We start from the raw sequence: 25,114 nt of genomic DNA, 5'->3' as shown, positions 1-25,114 counted from the left end.
CTGGATTTAAGTGAGGCAGGGCTGTGCAAAGTCATCAGACTCACTTTTTCCTCTGGAGCCATCTGGATCCAGAGGCCAGGTGTGGATCAGAACAAATGGAGATGGCCCAGGCTGTTTTGGGGGATCTTGGCCTTTTTAAGCTAAGGTCTTTAACAGGGTCTTAGTTTGACTGAGGCAATGCACATTCAGTGATTAGGGTGTTTAAGAAGTGGGCCAAGGGATGGCCCTTTAATTAAAAAACAAACAAACAAACAAACTGGGAGGGGAAGATCCTTGGGGTTTCTGGCCAAAAGAGAAACAATTACTATTTACCTTAACTCCCAGCCATCCCAAACTGTAATCCTTAAATAGTTTAGGTGGGAACCTATTGTTGGTTAATCTATGAGAGCCAGAGTGAATTGGGTTTGAGGTCTGGTCTTTAAGAAATCTAGCCAGTAAATCCCAAGATATCTAGGTAGGTTTCAGCTTTCAAAATTTACCTACCTTTGGGTAGAGCACCCTCACTTAAGGGCATGATACCCCATGTGGAGAGATGAGGTGAGATGAGAGGAGAACAGAGGAGAATGAGAGGAGAGGAGAAGAGAGGAGGGGAAAGGAGGAGAAGAGAAAGGAGGAGGAGAGGAGAGAAGAGAAAGAGGAGAGGAGAAGGAAAGGAAAGTAGAGGAGAGGAGAAGAGAGGAGAGGAGAGGAGAGGAGCTGGCCAATTAGGTCCCCAGTAGGGCAGCTTGGACCACTCACAGGTTATTTGTTCTTTATTCTCAAAGAGGACCATAACATCAGGAGAATGGTGCCATTACCTGCAAGTGAATTGGGTTTGAGGGAGGGCCATGCAAAGTCACCAGCCTCACTCTGTCCTCCAGAGCCATCTGGGTGCAGTGGAAAGATATAGATCAGGAAAGGGATAGAGTGGAGATGGCTCAGTAATAGTGACAATACTTTAAAGTAACACTTTAAAAATGTCAGATTTTTAATAATAATAATAATAGGTAACATTTATATGTCTTTAAGTTTGGAAAATACTTTCTACATATTATCTCATTTGATCTTCACCATAGCCCTATGAACTAGGTGCTATCGTTACCCCCATTTTACAGATGAGAAAACTGAGGGTGAGAGAGAGAAGTGATTTGTTCAGGGTCACACTGCTAACAAAGCATCTAAGGTAGGATTTGAACTCAGGTCTTCTTGACTTCAGCTCCCTCACTGCACCTAAGTCTGTCTGACTCTTCTATCCCACTAATGTATTAGTTGCTGCAGGTTAGGAGGGAAGGGGAATATTATGAGCAACTCATAAGCCAGCTGGAACTTGAGGACAGCATGATGCTAAACAAAGGGTCCTGAACTCAGTCACTCTCGCCCTTTGAACTTGCCTATTTTTTTCTTTCTTTCAGTTAATGACCTATGACTTTGTACCTGGAACTGGATTTAGCATGAGCCTTTCTCAGCATTATTTGCTGATTTGTGAAATGACTTTTTTGCTTATCTATTTATAAGGCAGAAGCAGACTTTCTATGCAGCCATCCTATGACACTTGCAAGTATTACCACCTGTTTTATAAATGAAGAAACTGAGGCCCATAGGGCGGCTAGGTGGTGCAGTGAATAGAGGATTGGCCCTGGAGTCAGGAGGACTTCAGTTCAAATCCAGCCTCAGACACTTAACACTTACCAGCCATGTGACCTTGGCCAAGTCACTTAACCCCAACTGCCCAGACTTCCCCCCTCCAAAAAAATAGAAAAAAAGATGAAGAAACTGAGGCCCAGAGAGAGGCAGTAATCTCAGCTAGGGTCAGAACTCCATGCATATTCCCACATCTTGATTTTCATGCCACCATCTAAGATACAGAGGCTTGCCACTTTCTCCTAAGAACACTGTTTGATCTCTAGTGGTTTCTTGTTCTGGAGCTCTATTTTCAGATCTCTTTTCTCTGTCCCTCTGGCACTGTCCACCTACTCTCCAGGCCACCAATTCCCCTCTTGTTCCTTTAGACTAATCCCAGTATTGTGTGACATGGGAGACACTGGCACAGGGCCACCCAGCATGGCGTGCTCACATCAGAGAAGGTGCTGTGCTCTATGAGCAAAGCAGAACTGAGACAGCTTAAAGGAAATGAAGAATGTACGAATTTGGAGAACCCACCCCAAATGTCCACACGGACTATGTGTGCCTGACCTAGCATTCCGAACTCATATTGGTCTGACCAGCCACTACCATTCAAACTTGACTGTAGCATAGTGATGTCATTTCGGTCCTCTTTGAGAATGAAGGACACCAACCAACCAACCTACTGTCCAGCCCACCAATTCCCCTCATGTTCCTTCAGGCTAATCCCAGAAAGGGTCAGGAAGGGACTGGACTCTGCTAAATCAAAGAGATGAGATTCTATGGCATTAAGCTTTTCCTCTGTTTAAGGAAAGTTTCTCAAATCTCACTTACCTGCTGTTATCAATAGTGGAGTTGGCCATAAAGGCCCCCAGTGGGATGGAGCATTGCCTGGGGTTATATGTAGGAACAAGAAAGTAATGCTAAAACATGAAAAGAACACATTTCAGAAATGGAGGAGTGTGCAGTCAGTGATGGCTATGAAGCATATATAAGCTTTGGTGGTTTGTGTGTAGTGGTACATGCAAAATATATGAGACTTTTATCCAGGAGGCACTGGGGAAGAAGTTGCTGTGTGTGTGTGTGTGTGTGTGTGTGTGTGTGTGTGTAGAAGATTTCTGTGTAGTGACACATGTTTGTGTCAGATGTACAGGGCTATTAGTGTGGATGATTTATGAACAATTCTTCCCTGACCTTTTGGTTCCTGATTGTTGCAACTGATCCTGGAGACCTTGCCCTTGGTCTCCAGGTTATTCCCCCCCCCCCCCCCTTGACTAATTTCTTTCGCCCCTTCTTTCTCTTTCCCCTCATTTTTCAGTTAGCAAGGGTTTATTTTTTTCTCCCTCCCACTTTCCTTATTAAAAAAAAGAGGGGAAAAAAGGGATATTCAAGCAAACAAATTTCTGCATTGATCGTATTCTTGCCTAGTTTCTAAGCCTTCCTTATTTCTAATCCCCAATTTAAGGAATCACTTCTGGGTGACTGAACTCACTTGTGTTCCTTATCAAGCACTCTTGATTCCAGCATACTTGCCCCTTTCTTCTCTTCCTGCAGCCACCACATCTTGGTACCTGATTCTGGGACACCCTCGCTTTTTCTTCTTCCACTTTTCCTTCCTGTTAGGTCCCCAATCACCTTGAAATCTATGATGATCTATGAAATCTATGTGATCTTTCGGTTCCCCCAAACATGAATTTCAGGGCCACTCTTCTTCTGGTTTAATGAGTTTCTCCAGAAATTCCAAAACACAAATATAGTTTCTAGAATTTATCCGTAAGAAAATAGAGTAATATACTGAATTATTGTGGTAGATGGAAAGAGGCCTCCTCAGAGTTAGCAAAATCCAATTTCAAGTCCTGCCTCTGAAGCAAACTGGCTGTGATTTACAAATGTGCCAAAGTTACAGCCTTGGATCAGTACTGCCCCAAGGTCCCCCAGGTCTGATTGGTGAACCTAGCTGTCTTACTGGGACAGCTAGGTATCACAAAGGATAGGACGCTGGACTTGGAGTCAGGAGGACCTGAGGCCAATCCTGCCTGAAATACTTACTAGCTATGTGACTCTAGGCAACTGGCTTAACTTCTGTCTGCCTCACCTATAAAATGAGAATAATAGTATTTACCTCTCAGGGTTGTTTGTGAGTATAAAATACATTCATAGAGGACTTTGCAAGCCTTAAAATACTATATAAATGTTAGCTATTATTTTATATTGCCTGGAATCAGACCTCCATGCCACTTCCTAGACATTTCCATACCATGTGGAAGCCTCCATAACCTCTCCTCCCCCTCCCTCTTCCTCTCTCTCTTCTGCCTCTGTCTTAGTCTCTCTCTTTCCTCTTCCCCCTTCCCCCCAGGCAATTTTCCAAGATTGCAAGTCACAGAACAAATCCTTATCAAGGGCCCTAGTAACTCTCCTCTCAGGGTGTCCCCTGTGAGGGGAGATTGATCCACTCTAGACCAGGCTCATTTATTGGTTTACTAAACCAAGCTCATACTTAGCCAGTCAGGTACCCTGATGGTTGGTGGTCTTTTGTTGATACATAGACATCCCTCTTAGCAGCAGAATGGAAATGTTCAGGGCCATTGGGCACCACCTCAAAATCTTTGCCTCATTTCTTATTAAGCTTTAATCACTGAATGGACTTTGCCTCAGTCAAACTGAGACCTGTTAAAGACCTTAGCTTGAAAAGGCCAAGGTCATCCATTGCATCCTGGACTATGTCCAGTTGTCTGGCTACTGGGAGGCTCTGGAGGAGACAGTGAGGCTGGTGACTTGGCAGAGGCTTCTCTCCCTTATCTTCAATTCACTTGCATGTCATGGCATTCCCTCCCTGATAAAAGGACAAATAGCAGGGGATTGAATCAGGGGAGAAGAGGAGGAAGCTGGTTTGGGCAAAGGCTGAGAATCTTTCTAGACTTGGCATCTGGGCCCTCCTGAAGCTCCCAAGCTAGGAGCCTGAGTAGATTGAGGTTAAGCACCTTGCTCAGACAAGGTTGAGGTGGCGAGGAGGCTCAAATTGTGGGAGTAAGCCAAAGGCACAAGGATTGATGATCCTGGCACCACTGACATTTTACTGATGACTAAGTGTGCCCTTTATCGAGGCCTTTAGGGCTTACTCTGACTTTGTTTTTTCCCTTTTGTTTTTATTTTAAAGTCTATTCTCCCTATAATTGCTATCAGGAAAACATTTATAAGACTGAGAGAGAGAGAGAGGGAGAGAGGGGCAGGGGAAGGCTGTGTGCTTGTTTCAGAGACAGCAGGGGAGTGGGAAAGTTGAGAAATTATTCCTCTTTTCACAGGGAACTGGTGGGTGGGTGTGAAATCTCAGGTGGAAGAGAATCTGGGGTAGCCAAGGAAGAAAGGATGCAGGCCAAAGCCTTGGGGCACAAGGGTTAGAAAGAAGGCTGGGAGCCAGACCCAAGTTTAAGAAGCTTTAGGGAGATTTAAAACCAATGGGATTCACACAGCTGTGAAAAAATGTAGAAATAAAACTGCAGATGGAATAAAGACTTTTAGAAGTGGAAAGGGATCAGCCCTCATTTTACAGATGAGAAAGTACAGGCCCAGAAAGATGAGTGACTTGTTCAGGGTCGTACAGATAGTGGCAGAACTGAGACTAGAAACCAGGTGTCCTGATCCCCAGTTTAGCGTTCAGAAAGGTGTGGGCACCAATAAAAAATGGGGTATGTTGACTTGGCAATGTTGTATACTGATGATATTTTGTTCTTTGAAGAGGGACTGGCTTTGGGGACCTGGGAAATTGAGACAATCAGGCATTTAGTCAGTAAGTATTAAATGTTTGCTGTTGTGCTAAATTCTGGAGATACAAAGAAAGGTAAAAGGCAGTTCCAAATTTTAAGGAGCTTACAACATAATGGGGGATATAACATGAAAGCATGAATAAACAAGATACAGAAAAGATAACTGTAAGATGTCAGCATTAAGTGGGAATAGGAAAGGCTTCTCAGTACAACGGGAGATTTTAGCCGAGCTAAAAATGTGTTTGGGCTTTTTCATGACCCCATTTGGGGTTTCTTGGCAAAGACACTGGAGTGGTTTGCCATTTCCTTCTCCAGTTCATTTTACAGATGAAGAAACTGAGGCAAATAGGGTTAAACGACTTATCCAGGGTCACACAGCTAGTAAGTGTCTGAGGCCAGATTTAAACTGAGGGAGACGAGTCTTCCTGACTCCAGGTGCAATACTCTACCCACTGGGCAATCTAGTTGTCAAAGCCAAAAGTACTCATTTTTGTTTGAATAGTTCAATGGTGGATCCATAGATCCATAGGGACAATGTGAAGATTAAGCAAGATGATGGCTGTAAAGCACTTTACAACCATAAATTGCTATATTGATGTAAACTGATACTCCAGAGAGAGAACTGGGCAACAAAAAGCCTCTTGTGGGGGCGGCTAGGTGATGCAGTGAATAGAGCACTGGCCTTGGAGTCAGGAGGACCTGAGATCAAATTCGACCACAGACACATAACATAAAAACTAGCCCTGTGACCTTGGGCAAGTCACTTAACCCAATTGCCCTCCAAAAAGCAAAAAAATAAAAAAGCCTCGTGTGTGGGTGTCCAGTTTGTCATTAATAGACAAGAGTCCTTTGTGAACAACTATTTTATTGATCTGATTCGCTCTTTTTTCTTTTTCAAATTTTATTTCAGGTGAAGGTGATTGCTGTCGATGAAAAACTAAATGTCATCTATGAGGAGAGCATTAATTTTGATAAAGAGCTTCCAGAATTTGGGTATGTTAAAAACAATGTATAATGTAAATCTCAAAGCCCTCTTTTCCCTAGAATATGTTTCATGCAACTTAGCAGCCCAACTAATTTGTGCTTCACCTGGAGTTCTGAAGGAATATCAGTTTCAAGGACCTTGGTTATGTACAGATAAAAAGAGAGAAGAATGAGCTGTAGGGAAGGTCCCTTCCATCTAAATCCTATTACCATCCTTTGACCTTAGCTTCCCCTGGTACAGGACAAAGGTTGAATTTGGAGTCAGAGAACCTGATTTCAAATCCCATCTCAGCCACTTACTACCTGTGTGTGGAATTGAGTTTAGGATATTTACTGGACATCCAGTTTAAGACATCTAGAAGGCAGTTGGAGATTTGAGATAGTAGGTCAGCAGAGAGGTTGGGGCAGAAGAGATAGATCTGGGAATCATCAGCATAGAGATGGTCATTAAATTCATGGGAGCTGATGTAAGTAAAGTAGTATAGTGGGAGAAGAGAAGAGAATCCAGGCAGAATCGTGAGGGACACCTCTGGTTGCAGGGTGTAATCTGGAGGAAGATCCAGAAAAAGAGATAGAGATGTAGTGGTCAGAGATTTAGGAGGAAAACCAGGAGAGACTGGTCAGAGAGAAGAGCTTCAAGGAGGAGAGTGCTCAGAAGTGTCAGAGGCTGTCAAAGAGAATGAGGATTGAGAAAAGGCCGTTGGGTTTGGCAACTAAGAAATGATTAGTAACTTTGGAGAGAGCAGTTTTAGTGGATAGAGTCAGAAGCCAGTTTGTCAGAGATTAAGAAGAGAGAGTAGAGAATCTGGAGGCTCTGGTAGATGGTCAAGGAGTTTAGCCACAAAGACCAGAAGAGGATAGTTAGCAGGAATGGAAGGATCAATGAGGGTTTTTCAGGATGCAGGAAATGTGGGCATGTTTGTACAGTAAGAAAGGAGTCAGAGGAGAGGGAGAGATTAAAAATAAGTGAGAGCAGTGAACATAGAGGGGGCAGTCAGTTGGAGGAAACAGGATGGAATGGGATCTCTTGATCAAGCAGATGGATTAGCCTTGGTAAGAAGTAAGACCACTTCATCATATAGACCAGGGTGGGATTCTAGGAAAATGGTGGTGTAGGTCAGAAAGTTCCAGGTTCTTCAAATTTCCTCCACAGACAAACAGAACATCGCCTCAAAATGAATGGAGAGTGGCAAAAATAAAGGGGTAAAGCAGTCGTCCTCCTGGAACAACTTGAGAAGACTTCAGGAAAGACAGGACCTCCAGAGCCTGAGGTTTGGTCCGAGTGAAGTGCAGATACCTCCAGGCTGACTTAGCTGAATCAACAAACAACAGACCCTGGGGGCAGCTCCTTATCGTAGGGGAAGACAGACTAGGCCTCAAGAACTTTCACCTCATATACTTTCACTTTAGGAACAGTGTGGGGATTAGATGGCGGAGTGGGGGAAGACTGAAGGATAACCCAGCACCCCCACTGTTTCTGGATGCCAGTTACTGGTTAGTGATGCTGACCAGATAGGATCCTGGGCTGGGACTGGGGGTGAAGAGGAAGGAGCATGTGCCCTGTGAGTGCAGTACTGCAGGAAGCAGGAGCATTTTTGGACAGCATGACAGGGACCACTAACCATGGCTTGTGGGAGGCGAGGAGTGCCTGACGTTGAGCCACCAGACAGTTCAGAAAATCATAGTAAGGAGGACCTGAGGCCTGGGACAAAAATAGGGATGAAAGCCTCATTACAAGTATAAGCTGCTAAAAAGAAAAATGAAAGGAAAATAAGCAAGCAAAGGAGAAAGAACCTGACCATAGGCATGTACAATGTGTGAAAGAAAATCTGGGTTCATCTTCAGAAGAAGATAGTGAGGTAAAAAAAAAAAGAGCTACTCTTACCCCAAAGAGTAACATCAAATGGTCACAAACCCAAAAAGCATTTTTGGAAGAACTTAAAAGGACTTCAAAAAAATCAAATAATACAGATTGAAGGAAAATTAGGAAAAAAATAAAGGCAATTCAAGAAAATTATGAAGAGAAAGTTAACCAACTGGGGAAAAAAAGAGGTCCAAAATCTGAAGAAGAAAATAACTTCTTAAAAACTAGAATTGCACATGGGGAATTGAATGACATTGTAAGACACCAAGAAGTAATAAAACATTCTAAATAATCGAAGTGATATTTATTGTGCATGGGTAGATAAAGCTAATATAATTAAAAATGATAATTTTACCTAAATAATCTACTTGTGTAATGCCATTCCAATTAAATTACTAAAAATTATCTTAGTCAGAAAAAATAATAACGGAGTTCATTTGGAAGAGCAGAGGGTCAGGAACTTCAAGGAAACTAGGGGAAAAGATGTGAAAACTTGATTCAGTAGTATCAGACCTTAAACCATATTATAAGATGAAAGCAGTGTTGAAGTGTAAAGTGGATAACTTGGATTATTTTAAATAAAAAATTTCCTGTATTAAAACCTATATAACCAATAATAGAGGGAATGCAGAAAATTGACAACCTTCCAAATAGAATGTGATTGGGTTGGAGTATTGTTGTGGTGTAGGAAATGATGAACTGGTGGATTTAGAAAAATGTAGAAAGACTTAGACTTATGAAGGAAGATGCTATCCACCTTCAGAGAAACAAATGACAGGTGGAAATAAGCCTAATGCAGTCTCACATATATGTCTGAGTATATATGTATGTGCATATACATATATGTATTTATGACCGTGTATAAAGTAAAAAGTATACAGCACAGGACAAAAGAAAACATACAAAGAAGCGAAGATGGACAATTTTGAAAATAATGTCTAGTATTTGTTTTATAGATTTTTCTCAGAATGGAAATTATTGTTCTATACTGAATCCTCTCTTATGTTTTGCTGTGTACATGGCAATTTTTTTCCTTTTCTTATTTTGTATTTAAGTTTAAAATAAATTTAAAAGCTAAACTAAAACATTGATTTCCTGAAAAAAATAATAAAACAAAATTAAAAGAATGAAAAATAGAAGAGAATCTGAAACATTTCATTAATAAAATAACTGATCTGCAGAATAGATTGAGAAGAGACAATATAAGAATTGTTGGACCACCTGAAAGTTAGGATCAAAAAAAGAATCTTGATGCAATATTACAAGAAATTATTAAATTGTCCTGAAGGTCTAGAAGAAGAGGGTAAAGTAGCATTAGGAAAAAAAAATCTACCATTCACCACCTTGAAGAGATCCCAGGAGAAAAATTTATAGGAATGTCATAGCTAAGTTCCCAAATTCCCAGGTTAAGGAGAAAATATTGCGAGCTACAAGAAAAACAATTTCAGTACTGTGGAGATAGAATCAGGATTTCACAAGATCTAGCAGTTGCTACATTAAAAGATTGTAGGTCTTTGAACATTATTTCAAAGAGCAAATGAGCTGAGGGCATGACTAAGAATAGTTTACCTGGCAAAGTTGAATATAATCTTGAATAAAAAAAAGTGGATATTTAATGAACTGAAAGACTTTCAGGTATTTGTGGCAAAAAGACCAAAACTCAGTGGAAAATTCAATATAAAAGATCCAGAAAAAATAAAAGGAAAACATTAGAGTCTAATTATAAGGGACTCATAAGGTCAAACTGTTTACTTCTCATATATGAAAATGTTAACAGTATTCTCAAGATTGTCATCAAACTATTGGGGTAGTTTGAAAGAAAGATTGGGGATGAGGTGAGTATGATGGGAGTGATTGTAAAAGCAAAATTGGGTAGGAAAAGGCAAAAAGGAGCAATTATCTCATACAAATGGGGCATGAAAGGAAGAAATGATATAGAGGAAGTAGGTGGGGGTGGAGGACCGGAAGTGCTGGAACCTTACTCTCATAGGATCTGGGTTAAAGAAGGAACTATGTATGCTTCTTAAAGGATATAAAAGTCTTCTAAACATATAGAAATAAGAAGATTAGGGGATAAGGGAGGACTTTTAGAAGGGCATATAGATTAAGATTTAGGAGGGTGGGGGGAGAGGATGAGGTAGGGACTTTTAGAAGGGTGGGTAGAATAAGGAATAGGAGGGTAAGAGGAAAGGATAAGGTAATAATGATGTGTTTTAGGGGTGCAGGGACCCTAAAATACCAAGGTTCAGGGCAGAGTTGTCTGGAATTTATGGACACAAGCAGTCTTCCAATCAAATGGCAAAAAGTTTATTATAACACTAACAAAGGTGAGCAGAGCTCCTTTGGGGAACTTGAAACCTAAAAGGAGTGATGCTAAAGCTTATATAGAAAAGTTCAGTGAATTGTGTGGCAAGTAGGCTAATTAGGTGGTGAACATATAGTTTCTGTACCTTATGTGCAGGAATCATTTATTACTGGAAACTCTGGGGGCAGGGCTTCTAAGAGGTCTTTACAGCTGTATGTTGTAACAAGATAGTCTTGAGGGAGTTGATGTTGATAGTTTGACCTCTGGATTGTATAAAGTAACTGTGGGAATCAGTACATGATAGTTTTATTGGTGTAAGATAGTCCTGCTCATACAAGGGAAATTCTACAGAGGTCAGCTTGTTCTTGTAACAGGGAGAGATAGTTTGCCTCCCTGGGGCCCGCTCAGGAGTAATTGCCAGAGACAGGGTCTTTGGACTGAGGAGAGACATGATTCTAGGGCTGGAGTTCAAGCCCAAGCACCCCATCATTTGGGACAGGATAAAAAGAGAAGCTGAAAAGGAAAATAGTGAATAAAAATAAGATGAAGGGAAATTCATATGTAGTAATTGTAACTTTGAATACGAATGGGAGGAGCTCGCCCGTAAAATGGAAATAGATAGCAGAATGGATAAAAAATCAGAATCCAACAATATGCTGTCTATAAGAAACACGTTTAGGAATAAGAAATACAGTCAAGAGGGAGGGTTGGAGTAGAATTTATTACACTTCAACTGATTTGGGGGGAGAATGCACGGGTAGCAATTATGATCTTAGACAAAATTAAAGCTAAAATAGATTTAATCAAAAGAGATCAACAGGGTAACTACATTGTTGATAAAAGTTACCATAGACAACGAAGCAATATCTATACTGAACCTATATGCACCAAATACTATAGCAGTGAAAGTTTTAAAAGAAGAGATAAATGAATTACAGGTAGAGATAGATATTAGTATTACAATAGTGGGGACTTTAATCTTCCCCTCTCAGAACTAGATAAATCCAACCAAAAATAAATAAGAAAGAAGTCAAAGAAGTGAATAGAATTTTAGATAAGCTAGATATGATAGATATATGGAGAAAACTGAATAGGAATAGAAAAGAATACACTTTTTTCCCTCAGAAATTCATGGTATCTTTACAAAGATTGACCATATATTAGGATATAAAAATTTTATAGTTAAAAGAAGAAATATTATAAGTATCCATTTCAGATCACAATGCAATAAAAATTATACTTGATAAAGGATCACAGAAACATAGATTAAAAACTAATTGTAGATTGAAGACTAATCTTTCTTTTTTTTTTTTTTTTTGCTTTTTTGGAGGGCAATTGGGGTTAAGTGACTTGCCCAAGGTCACATGGCTAGTTTTTGTGTTAAGTGTCTGAGGCTGGATTTGAACTCAGGTCCTCCTGACTCCAGGGCCGCTGCTCTATTCACTGCACCACCTAGCCACCCCTAAACACTAATCTTAAAGAATAAGTGTTTAAAGAACAAATCATAGAGACAATCAATAATTTCATTAAAGAGAATAACAATTATGAGATAACATATCAAAACCTAGGGATGCAGCAAAAGCAATAATCAGAGGAAAATTTATATCTCTAAATGCTTATTCTGGTAAAATAAAGAAAGAGCAGACCAATGAATTGGGTGTACAATTAAAAATCTAGAAAAAGAACAAATGAAAAATCCCCAATTAAAAAGTAAATTGGAAATCCTAAAAATTAAAGGTGAACATAATAAAATTGAGTGTAAAAAAGCTATTGAATTAATAAATAAAACTTGGTTTTGGAATTGGTTTTATGTAAAAAGCCAATAAAATAAATAAATCATTGGTAAATTTGATTTTTAAAAAGAGAGAAGAAAACCAAACCACTAGTATTAAAAATGAAAAGGGTGAATATACCACTAATGAAGATGAAATTAAAGCAATTGTAAGAAGTTATTTTGCCCAATTATTTGCCAATAAATTGAACAATTTAAGTGAAATGAAAGAATATTTATAAAAACATAAATTGTCTAGATTAAGCAGAAGAGAAAAATAGAATATCTAAATAGATTTATTTTAGAAAAAAAGAAATTGAACAGGCCATAAAATGATCTTCCTAAGAAAAAAGAACTAAGATCAGATGGATTTACAAGTGAATTCAATCAAACCTTTAAAGATCAACTAATTCCAATATTAATTAAATTATTTGGAATAATAGGTAAAGAAGAGATCCTACCAAACTTTTTTTATGAAACAAATATGATACTGATACTTAAACCTGGAAGAGTAGAAACAGAGAAAGAAAATTATAGACCAATTTCATTAATGAATATGAATGCAAAAATCCTAAATAAAGTACTAGCTAAAAGTATTATGTATCAGTGGGATTTGTACCAGAAATGCAGGGATGGTTTAACATAAAGAAAACAAAAGTTTAAAAAGTTGTATGATTATATAAATACAGAAAAAAACTTTTGGTAAAAGTATAACACTCATTTCTATGAAAAAAAAACCCACTTGAAAGTATAGGTATAAGTGGATTTTTCTTTAAATTGATAAAAAGTATTTACCTAAAACTATCAACAAGCATTATTTTTAATGGGGATAAGGTAAAAGCCTTCCCAATAATATCAGTTGTGAAACAAGGATGTCCACTGTTACCAATATTATTCAATACTATATTGGAAATTCTAGCAATAATAATAAGAGAAGAAAAAGAAATAGAAGACACCAGAAAAGGGAATAAGGTAATAAAAGTATGTAGATGATATGATAATACATTTGGAAAACTCCAAAACTCAACTGAGAAGTTCATTGAAACAATCAATAATTTTGGTAAAGTAGTAGGATATAAAGTAAATCCATATAAATCATCAGCATTGCTGTGTATCACAAACAAACCCTGCAAGAAGAAATAGTAAGAGGTATGGGGTATCCATTCAAAATAACTCCAGACAGTATAAAATACCTGGAAATACACCTGCCAAAACAAACTAGGAATTATATAAACAAAATCATAGAAAAAAAACTTTATACAAATAAAATCAGATTTAAATAAGTGGAGAAATATTAATTGTTCATGATTAGGCAGGGCCAATTTAAAAAAATGACAATTTTACCTAAACTAATTTATATATTCAATGCCATCCCAATTAAATTACCGAAAATTATTTTATTGAATTAGAAAAAAACAATAACAAAATTCATTTGGAAGAACAAAAGTCGAGAATATTAAAGGAACTAATAAAAATATAAAGGAAGGAGGTTTAGTAGTGCCAGATATTAAACTATATTAAAGGCAATATTTATCAAAACTATTTATTACTGGCCAAGAAATAGAAATGTAGATTAGTAGAACAGAATAGACATACAATTTGCAGCAGTAAATAAATATAGTATGCATTTTTTTGGAGGGGGGAAGGCAAGGCAGTTGGGGTTAAGTGACTTGCCCAAGGTCACACAGCTGCTGTGTCAAGTGTTTGAGGCCAAATTCAAACTCAGGGCCTCCTGACTCCAGGGCTGGTTGGTGCTCTATTCACTGCATCACTTACCTGCCCCAATAGTATATATTTGACAAATGTAAAGATTTAAGATTTTGGCATAAGAATCCTTTATTTGATATAAATTGTTGGGAAAGCTTCAAAGCAATCTGTTGAAAATCAGGCATAAACCATTATCTTACATCACTTACCAAGATAAGATCAAAATGAATATATGACCTGGATATAAAGATAAATATTACAAGAAAATTTGAAGAACATGGAACACATTGCCTATCAGATTAATGGATAGGTGAACAATTTATAAATTAACAACAGATAGAGAGCACTGTGAGATATAAAATGAATAATTTTGGTTACATTAAATTTAAAAGTTTTTGTACAAATGAAACCAATGTAGCCATGATCAGAAAGAAAGCAGAAAATTAGGGAAAAAATTTATGAAGTTTGTCAGATAAAGGTCTCATATCTCAAATATATAACATTGTCAAATCTATAAGAATACCAGTCATTCCCCAATTGATAAATGGTCAAAGGATATGAATAGGCAGTTTTCCAATGAAGAAATCAAAATAATTTGTTGTATGAAAAATGGCCTAAATCATTATTGATTAGAGAAATGAAAATTAAAGCAACCTTGAGATATCATTTAACACCTATCAAATTGGCTAAAACGATTGAAGGAAAAAGTGACAAATGTTGGAGGGGATGTGGAAAAGTTGGGACACTTAGTGTACTGTTGGTGGAACTGTGAACTGATTCAATAATTTTGGAGAGCAATCTGGAAGTTTGCCCAAAGAGTTATTAAACTACCTATATACTCTTTGACCCGGCAATATCATTACTAGGTCTGTTTCCCAAGATGATTGGGGGAAACAGAAAAGAACCTACATGTTCTAAAATATTTATAGCAGTTTTTTTTTTGTGGTGGCAAAGAACTGAAAATTGTAGGGATGCCCATCAATTGGGGAATGGCTAAACAAGTTGTGGTATATGATTGTAGTGGAATACTACTACTTGCATGAAATAATGAAGAACAAAATGAGCAGAACCAAAAGAACGCTAAATACAGTAACATCAATATTGTTTTCAGAACAACTTTTGAGTGAATAAATAATTTTGATTATTATAAATACCCAAATTAACTACAAAGGACCTATGAAGGAAGACACTATCTGCATCCAGAGAAAGAAAAAACTGATAAATAGAAGTAGGGATAGAATGGTTTTTACACACACACACACACACACACACACATACTCACACACATACACACACGCTCGTGTGTGTGCACTTGTGTGTGTAATGCTGGCCATCTCTAGGGTTTGGGGGGAGGGAAGGAAAAAAGGGGAAAAAGGAAAAGAAAGTTACATGATAACTTTATTACATATTTAAAAGGAACAGCAAGTTGTACACAATAGAGTTGCAGTTTGATTTACAATCATTTTCCCCCTATCCTACTATGTTACAGAAATGCTTGTTTTATTTCTTAAGTTCAGAATAAAATAAATAAGATTTTTTAAAAATTTAAAAAAAATTTAAAAAATAAACAAGACCAGGGTGAAGGAGGAGAAACTGGTGGAAGACACCTGAGTTTTAGGAGATGAGGAAGAGGAGAAAAGAGAGAGTTCATGGAAAATGACCTCAATTTTTAATGTAAAACTTGAGGCAAGCTTCTCAGCTGCAAGAGTGGGGGTGGGGTGACGGAAAACCATGGTAATCTTGAGGAGGGATGAAAAATTTTGGAAGAGTTGCTGTGGAGAATGGGATATTGAGTTGATAAAGAAGGTATAGCAAGGTTGCCTAACAGCTGGGAGAGTCCAATCGAGGTTGTGTAACATATATTCGTAGTGGACACAGAATGGTTTTGATTTTCTCCACCTTCTTGCAGCAGCATGTGTATAGGAGTGAAGATGATGAATGGTGGGAATGATCCAAGGTTGAAGCTGGGCTAGGTGTGATCAGTGGTATGAAAAGGGGGTTAGGGATTCAAGTATGAGATGGGGAAGCATGTTTAGAGATAAATTTGTTTGAAAAAAGCTTCAGTGATCAACTGGGGGCCTATGATGATGTCTGCAACCCTTCTTGGCTGAGAGGCGATGGATATAGAATGCAGAATGAGACATATATTTTAGGATGTGGCCAATGTGGAGATGTGTTTTGCTTTACTGGGCACATTTGTTATGATGTTTTAATTTCCCCCCCTTTTTCCCTATGGGGAGGAAAAGGTAAAGGGAGAACCACATAAGTGCTTATTAATTAAAAGACAACCCCCCCACCCAAAAAAACCCCAACAAAAACAAAGAACTAAGACATAGATGAATTTTACCATTCTTGAATCAAGGAGAGAATCTTTTTTAAGTACTGAAATATTTTTATCCTTATTTTATTAATAAGGCCTCTGAAGTTTGGGTTATGTGAATTGCCTTTCCAGGGCTAAAAGGCCACCAAAGAGATACAAATTCAGCTCGTAAAGGTGATAGAGTGATGAGTGGAGAAGCACTGACTTTTATGTGAGAGGACTCAGCATCAAGGCCTGCTTGTTAGCTATCCAGTCTTAGGCAAGTCCCTTTACCTCCCAGACCTCAGTTTCCTGATCTGTAAAATGACAATTGATAGGTTGTCTTGAGGAAAACATCTTGTAATTGATGGAGTGTTACAGAAATGGAAGTGATTTTTATTGGTCAGAAATAGCTGTTCTCATAATGTGTCCATCTAGAAATAAATAGCATTTGTGTATGTTTTCTGGTCTTTCAGGAAGGCTAAGTAAAATTTACTGTGACTAGTGCAATAAAATGTTTTTGATTAGTCCACAAGCATTTATGAAGTGCCTACCATATGCCAGGTGTTATAAAGACAAAAATGGAAGACCTCTTGAGGTCTGCCCTCAAGGCACTTACATATTCTCAGGGAAGACAACATGCATGTATGTAAGGTATATATAAAGATATATATATATATATATATATATATATATGATATGTTTTGGAGAGGGAAAGCTAGTCACTAGAGATTATGAGGAATCAGGAAAGGTCTCATATGGGAGATGATAATTGAGCTGAGTTATGAAGGTTCCCAAGAGACTATGTTAAGGATGGAGTGAGTACAAAGCAGGCTTTGTACCTAGAATGATTCAATAAAATTACCTCTGAGCAGAGGCTCCTTGACCTGGGAGCTTGTATAACTTGGTGGGGGTTGGGGGGGGGGAAGCAGAGCAAATTATTTAAAATTATTTGCTTTGTGTTAATCCTAGGATTTCTTTTTAGCTTCTCCAATAAGTTTCCTCAGGTGTGTTCATATGACTGTATTAGCAAGCACCCTAGCACATCCAGGAAAGCTTGCTAGCATAGGATTTTTTGATTTGCTTTATAAAGGAAAGACAGCTTTAAAGGGGTTAGCAATCCTACTTTTAATTACAGAGAAATAAGTGAGTATAGAAAATGCAAGTAGAGAAATTATCACAAAGACCAACAGACAGGGCTCCAGCTGTCTGAATATAGCCATATTGCTATGTGCTTTACATACATCACTGGAGAGGGAGCACAGACAACATCTGAGTAGTTGGGGGGGACTCTTAACAAACAGCTACTCAGAGTCTCCACCAGGAAATCACAAGGTCCTTCTCATGAGTGAGCCTCCAAAGCAAAATACTAACCTCCCAGAATATATAACAAAGACTCGGCCCCTGACTGATTCAGAGCCAGAAGGCACGAAACCTACTTGACTTAGCACAGCTGTGAATGATCAGGGTATCATCCTCCAGATGTTTACAATTTAGCCTGTACCTAGGAAGCTGAACTCCAACAGCAAGAAGAAAAAAAACAACAAAAATACCACCTTACTTGTGCTCACAGTGACCTATGTTGAAAACAGCTATTTGTGATTTCTTTCTGTTAGTGTGGACGTATCAAGGGCTGGTCATCCATGATGTGATGTTTAGCCACTGGGCATCAGATACAATAGACACAGCTCCTACCTTCAATATGTTTTTGCTTTCCATGATACTCAGTTGCTAGCTTTCTCCTTGTATTTAGTGTGTGTGTGTGTGTGTGTGTGTGTGTGTGTGTGTGTGTGTGTGTTGAAGAGTTTGAGGAAGAAGCAAGGGGACAACTTTTTCTCTGCTCCAATATAGGAGGAGAGAGTGAGGTTGGTGACTTTGCTCAACCCTCCCTCACTTAAATCCAGTTTTCTTGTAAGTCATGACATCATCTTCCTGATGTCATGGTCCTTTTCCAGAACGGAGGATAAACAAGGAACAAAAGATCCAATATAATTATTTCTGTGATTATATCAGAGCCTTAAAATCTAAGCAGGAAGCAAGAGAGTAGAGCAGAGGCAGCTGTGGTTCAGTAGGGGGAGCTCTTAGCTCAGTCTTGGACTTGAACATAATTTTTAGAATGGTAGCCTGATTCTGTCCCTGGAAAAGAGCTTCTCTGTGGGGAGAGGTAATGGTTAGAAGTGTAGGTGTTGCTTAATGCTACCAAGGACCACAGTGTCATTTAAACCATTCCTTAGCTCCAGAATGCCCACGACACATTATGGAGACTTTGTCACAGCCAAGGCTGATCTAGTGACAAATGTCATCTACTCTGCCTCTCCTAGTTCATGTCTTATAATTGGCTTAATGGGAATATCTTGGTGGGAATGGGGGTGGTGGTGGCACAAAACTCAGCAGTTTTGTTGCAGGAAGATGTGTATGAATTTGGGAGGTGGTGAAAGGAAGTGGGACTTACCTGGGTCAAGGACTGGGTTGAGTCAACGCAGATGTTGGGAGCTGAATGTAATTGCATGGATTTTTTCAAAGCTATTTGCAAGGCTGTTTTGTTATCCCCAGGAGAGTGTATCTGGCAATTTTTTGTCCGTGATGGTGCCTAGTTTCCTGATAGCTCTTTCTCCACTAGGTCCTTGGGTAGTCCACGAAAAGTAATGAATGTAGGTGGCATATAATTACATTTCAGGACTTAGGCTTTTATTATTGACAAACCACAACTTAGGGAAAATCTCTTAGATTCTCCAAGTTTCATTTTCCTCTTTGGTAAATGGTTGTGTTGGTCTCCTTGGTGGTTTCCCTGGTCCCTCTAGCCCTAACATTCTCTGATTCTTTGAACCATTTACAATGAGAGGCCACGTATTTCAATGGAGGGAGAATTGGGCTTGAAATAAAAAAAATATGAGTTGATTGCTACTTTTGTCACTATGACATTGAGCAAGTCATTTAACTTCTCAGAGATTCCATTTCATCCTCTGTAAAAAGGGACTGGTAATACTTGTATTGCCTCCCTCATAAAATTGTTGTGAGGGTTAGTTTTGTCAAATGACATCTATCTATCTGCCTATCTGTCATCTGTCTACTATCTATCTATCTATCTATCTATCTATCTATCTATCTATCTATCTCTCTATCTCTCTATCTACTATCTATCTGTCTATCTATCTACTATCTATCTGTCTCTCTATTTATCTATCTATCTACTATCTCTCTATCCCTCTATCTATTCATCTGTTCATCTATCTGTCCATCCATCCATCCATCTGTTTGTCTATCTATCTATCTACCATTCCCATGTCCTATCCATATCTCATATTCTTGTAGCACCTGAAAGTTTACAGAGTACTTTCCTTACAACATACGTGGCAGTTAGGCATTGTAAGTATTTTTTGAGGGGTTTAAATCTATGCTTTTATCTATTTGCTGGTGTAGAAACTCTCTCCACCAGTGCATATCTGGGGCACTGAAAGTTTTGGATGCTTGCTTGTAGCCAGGTAGCCAGTATGACTTAAACCAAGGTCTTCCTGTTTACAAGGCTGACGCTCTCTCTACCCATTATGCCAAGTTGTGTCCCCTTGTCAGTATTATTAACCCCTTTTTACAAATGAGCAAACCGAGGCCAAACTGGTTTAATCGCCCAATGTCACACAATTTGTATTTGTTTGGGGTTCAAATCAGCATCTCTTTCTGACCCCAGATCTACCACTCTTCCATTATATGAGGCTACCTCTAATGTTTATCAAGAGCTTTGTAAATATGAAGTACTACATACACAGCATCTGTCCTTTGTTTGGCATTTAGGATTTTCCACAATCTGTCCTTTTCTTACCTTTCCAGTCTCCCTACGCTTTACATCCCTCCATTAAATTTGCGATTCAGCACATTGGCCTGTTTTACTGTTCCTGCCTAAGCCAATGCATGTTTGCACTCACTGGCCCCTTTGCCCAGAATTCTCTCCCTCCTCATCTCTGCTTCTTGGCATCCCTAGATTCCTTTAAGACTCGGTTCAAATGCCACCTTCTGCAGGAACCATTTTCCAGTTCAACTAAACCCTTGAGGTTTTTCCTGTAATTTTATCATTATTCTACTCTGTATCTCAAATTCACTTATTTGTCTACACCTTATTTCTTCCCTTCAAATGCGAGCTCCTGGAGGATAGGGCTGGATTTCATTTTTCTTTGAATTCCCAGTGTTTAGCATACTGCCTTTCACTGAGTAAGTGCTTAATAAATGGTTGTTGATTGATTATCATTAGGATGAAAATTTCTTGAGGGTAGAGACTCACTTTCTCCTCTCAGGGGATCCTCATCTTGACAAGATAGCACTATCTTTTCTTTTCTGATCCTTTTAGAGCATCTGTCCATCTTTCCTCTACAAAGGAGAAGCCACTGCTGTCAAGTGCAGGAGTTCTTAATCTTTTTGGTGTCATGGCCCCCTCTGGCTGTCTAGAGAAGCCTTTGGACCCCTTTTCAGACTCTTTAAATGCTCAAGATAAAACTCACATGATTACGAAAAAACAATTATATTGAAAAAGTCATTGAAAATATTTACGAAACAAGTCCTTCTGCTCTGGTCTAGTGAGAAGTCCTCTTTTCTCAGAGAAATTATTTTGACTCATTTACCTTTTCCTCACTATTTTATTCCCTTAATCAGTTTAATTATTCAATCTGACTTGAGTCTTTTGGACTCCCCTTTTATTTTTCTGTCTTTTTAAATTGCTATGTGCAAAGACTGGACACAGAGCTCTGGCAACTCACTACTTCAATCTATTTTATCTTCTTGTTGCCAGATCCCAGCGTTGTGTTCACTTTAAAAAATAATGACATTAAACGAAGTAGCAGGTGACTGATCCTATGATTTGAAATCATGGTATTAAAAAGTGTAGCTTAACTGTTTTTAAGGGAATTCGGGAGGAGTTTGTTTGGGGATTTATTGGGAAATATCTGCTGTGTCAAAATGAAATGTGTCTATAAAAAGTGGCAATGTGTAATAAAGCATATGATGAAGTACAGGCTCTGGGAACCCCCTTGAGCCTTCCCACATGAGGCATTTGCCTAAGGCCATAAGCCTTTCTTTATAGTTCGGCCCAAATCTGGGTTACTTGTCATTGTCCATTGTCCGTTGTCCAGCTAACCCCTACCCTTGATCCTCCCAAAATATCTATACACCCTTAAACTAGTCTAGCCCTCCACAGTCTGTCATCCCCAGGTAGCCTCCAGCTATTTCCCACCCTTAATCTCTCATTACTGAAGTCGGACCTCATTTGACTCCTCCTGAAGACCCTCCCCAAACTCCTCCTCTAGACCACCCCTAAATCCTCCCATATCCTGTCTGTATGTAAGGCCCATCTTGCCTCCATGAAGGAGCTGAGAATTTTCTAGCACAGACTCATTCTGTGTCAGGTTATCCTGGCCTGCTTGTCTAGTACAAGCATCAGAGATACCCAGGCTCCTTAAGAGTCCATTATGGAGAATCTTTAATAAACTTTGCTTTTCTTTGGCTGAGAGAAGACTTGAGTTGAATTCATTCGGCAGGACCCAGCGTGTTGGTATTTTGGGCTCTTGAGCTCCCCTAAACTTTAAACCTCAACAGATAAAGGTCTGGTGTTAGAGTTGGGAAGTTTGGGGTTCAAGAACTGTTTTTGATATGACCATGGGCAAGTCTCTAACTTTTAAGAGTCCTAGGCTCCCTGGATTTATGGCAGGAGCTAAGAATTCCCTACACAGATGTAATCACAGGGTTGAACTGAAAAGTACAGAAATAAATTTGGAGGTGGGTGGCACACCAAATCTGCGATTTCCTTGTATAGGGAATTACCCTTGTGGAAACTCCCTCCACTAATGCATATGAATACCTGCTCTTACAGTTTGTCATCTTGGAGAGTTGTCTGAGACCGCTCAGAAATTAAGTGACTAACCCAGGGCAACTCGGCCAGTATATGTCACAGGAAGCCCTTGAACCGATGTCTTCTTGACTCAAAGATGACATTTCTATTTGCCACGCAATAAATAAACTATAGTAACAGCTCTGCCTTAGCTCGAGCTGCCTTAGCTACCTGTAGCCCCTGTAATTGTTCAGGGTTCTTCCCCTACCACACTTATGTCTAGATAAGCATTTCTTTTCTTATATTTCGGTGTTTTTTTCCTCAAGTGTTCTCAACATTCCCATTGAACTTTCTGCTCTTACTATTTTTTCAACTCATTCAGGGATTGTTGAACATTCTCTAAGATAGCCCTGACACAACCCCACTTAAAGTCTTATACAGGCGGAGTGAGAGTCTGGCGATTGCTGCATTTAGATCAGCAGTTCATCCTCCCCAGGATTCTGTCTCCGGCAGAGGAAGCAGGGCCTCTGTGGAGGGGCACCGGTTCTCTTCTTTGATATCAAACCCAAAAGACTAAGGACATCCCCCATATACGTCTCTTGGGTCCCTTAATAGCATCTTATGAATCTGTCTTCCATATGTCTATTTTTTAATGGCTTCTGTGTGTTTTTAATATGAATTTTCTTTTTTATTATAAACTTAACCTCAACTAAATAAGCATTTCAATATGCAAAGAACTGACAAGAGGATTCTTTATGTTGTATTTATATTTATTTAAACCTTTCTCTGTTTGTATTTTTAGCTTTGTAGCTTCTCATGGGGGCAATAGGTTCCATAAATTAATTACTTTATCTTCTGTGTAAACTATTATTTCATTTTAATTGTCTGAAAAGCAGCAAGATGCAATGGAAAGAGTGTTGATTTGGAGTGAAAGGATCTGGGTTCAAATCTTGGGCTTGCGGGGCGGCCAGGTGGCACAGTGAGTAAGAGCACAAGTCGGGATGACCTGGGATCGAATCCGGGCTCAGATACTTAACCACCACACCCAGAAATAACTGGCTGTGTAACCTTGAGCAAGTTACTTAACACCAATTGCTTTAAAAAAAACAAAAATCTTGGGCTTGCTATTTATTTCCTGAGTGACCTTGGAGACCTTGCTGGCCCTAGTTTCCGTCTGTAAAATGAAGGGATTGAACAAATGAATAAAAAGATTTGTTAGACATTTCTGTTCCCACATATTGTGGGATATAATTTTTTATTTTTTTTGCTTTTTTGGAGGGGGAAGGCAGGGCAGTTGGGGTTAAGTGAGTTGCCCAAGGTCACATGGCTAGTTTTTTGTGTTAAGTGTCTGAGGCTACATTTGAACTCAGGTCCTCCTGCCTCCAGGGCCAGTGCTCTATTCACTGCGCCACCTAGTGGGATATAAATTTTTAAAAGCTCAGGGAATGCAATTGACTTGCTTGGCACATGTGGAGGCTAGATTGGAAACAGGGCCTATGGTCTTGGGGGCCCTGAAGTCCTTGAATTTACCTGCTTGTTGGTGGCAGTGGGACATCAATTGGTGTTCGTGGTGAGGATCATGGGCTTCCTCTCCAAAGGGGTTACTTTCATGGATGATGGCTACGGGAGCAAGGCTGGAAGCAAGGTTGGTGCTGTTTCCAGGGCTGTTGGGTTCTGGGTCTTGGGCTATATCCACTGGAATATGAAGAGAAGTGATAGTTGAGCAGATGGAGGTGATTTGACTCATTTGGCACAGGCTTTCACACATCTCTCACTCAGGTTGCCTTGCTATTTCAGCAAGAGCCAGAGACACAAGATGTATAAAATGTAAGTTGGGTATTTTGATACACACTTGTAAATCCCTGCTACTGACAGATGCTGAGGCTAGTGGACCTCTTGAGCTCAGGAGCTCTTCATTGCAATAGGCTAAACTGATTAGAAGTCTGAACCAAGTTTGATATTAATTTGGTGAACTCCTAAGAATGAGGGGCAAGAAGAAGACAGACTGTCTAACAAGGGGCAAAATGGAGCATGTCAAAGCTCCCACACCAACAGGAGTGAAATTGGACCTGTGAGTAGTCCTTTATTTACCTCTAGCTTGGGCAAGAGAGGGAAACTCAGGGTTAAAAAAAAATACAACTCCTGCCCTCAAGAAACTTGTAATCTAGGAGAAAGAGTTTGGCTAGATAGTCCTAATGCCCCTGTTAGTTATAAATCTATGATCCTATGACCTTTTTCAACTTTGTGGGGGTGTGCCTTAGTTCATTTCAATAAATATTTTAAAGCAGGTATTCTGAATAAGGAGTCATACTAAGTATTCTGGGGGAATGCAAAGGGAATGATATAAAATAATTAAGGGACGAGAAAGCGAATACTGGGTGGAGAAGGAAAGGAGAGGTAGAATGGAGTAAATTATTTCATATGAAGAGGTGAGAAAAGCCTATTACACTGGAGGGAGAGATGGGAAGGTGAGTGATGGGCATTGCTTGAGTCTTACTATCCTCAGTATTGGTTCAAAGAGGGAATAATATACACAATCAGTTGAATATAGAAATCTATCTTACCTGACAGGAAAGTATCAGCAACGTTGTGTGATGATCAGCTCTTCTCAGCAACACAATGATCCAAGACCAGTACAAAGGACTCACAAGGGAAAATAGTATCCACATCCAGATAAAGAACTGATGAATTCTGAATGCAGATCAAAACATACTTTTTTGTGCTTTTTTCCTTTTGATCTATTTCTTCTTTTACACTCTGACTAATATGGAAATATGTTTTACATGATAGTACATGTATAACCTATATCAAATACCATTTTCAGAAGGGGGAGGGGAGGAAGGAAGGGTGAAAAAATTTGGAACTCAATATCTTGTAAAAATTAATGTTAAAAATTGTCTTGACATGCAATTGGGAAAAAATACTATTAAGAAATCCCCTGTTTTCTTTCTTTCTTTCTTTCTTTCTTTCTTTCTTTCTTTCTTTCTTTCTTTCTTTCTTTCTTTC

General features: G+C 39.0%; 1 protein-coding gene across 1 annotated transcript in view; it reads left to right on the top strand.

Moving 5' to 3' along the window:
- Positions 1-25,114, top strand: part of XYLB (xylulokinase) — a 216,738-nt gene that overhangs the window by 5,694 nt on the left and 185,930 nt on the right. The window contains exon 2 of the mRNA XM_069083741.1: positions 6,277-6,359. Coding sequence (XP_068939842.1) covers positions 6,277-6,359 — 83 coding nt within the window. The remainder of the gene's footprint in view (positions 1-6,276; positions 6,360-25,114) is intronic.

Source organism: Petaurus breviceps, unplaced genomic scaffold, assembly GCF_028583685.1.
Source record: "Petaurus breviceps papuanus isolate PSGF00001 unplaced genomic scaffold, PetGlider_PUasm1.0 174, whole genome shotgun sequence".
NCBI lineage: Eukaryota > Metazoa > Chordata > Mammalia > Diprotodontia > Petauridae > Petaurus > Petaurus breviceps.
The sequence above is the reverse complement of the archived record's forward strand: the minus strand, read 5'-3'. Positions and strand labels throughout refer to the sequence as shown.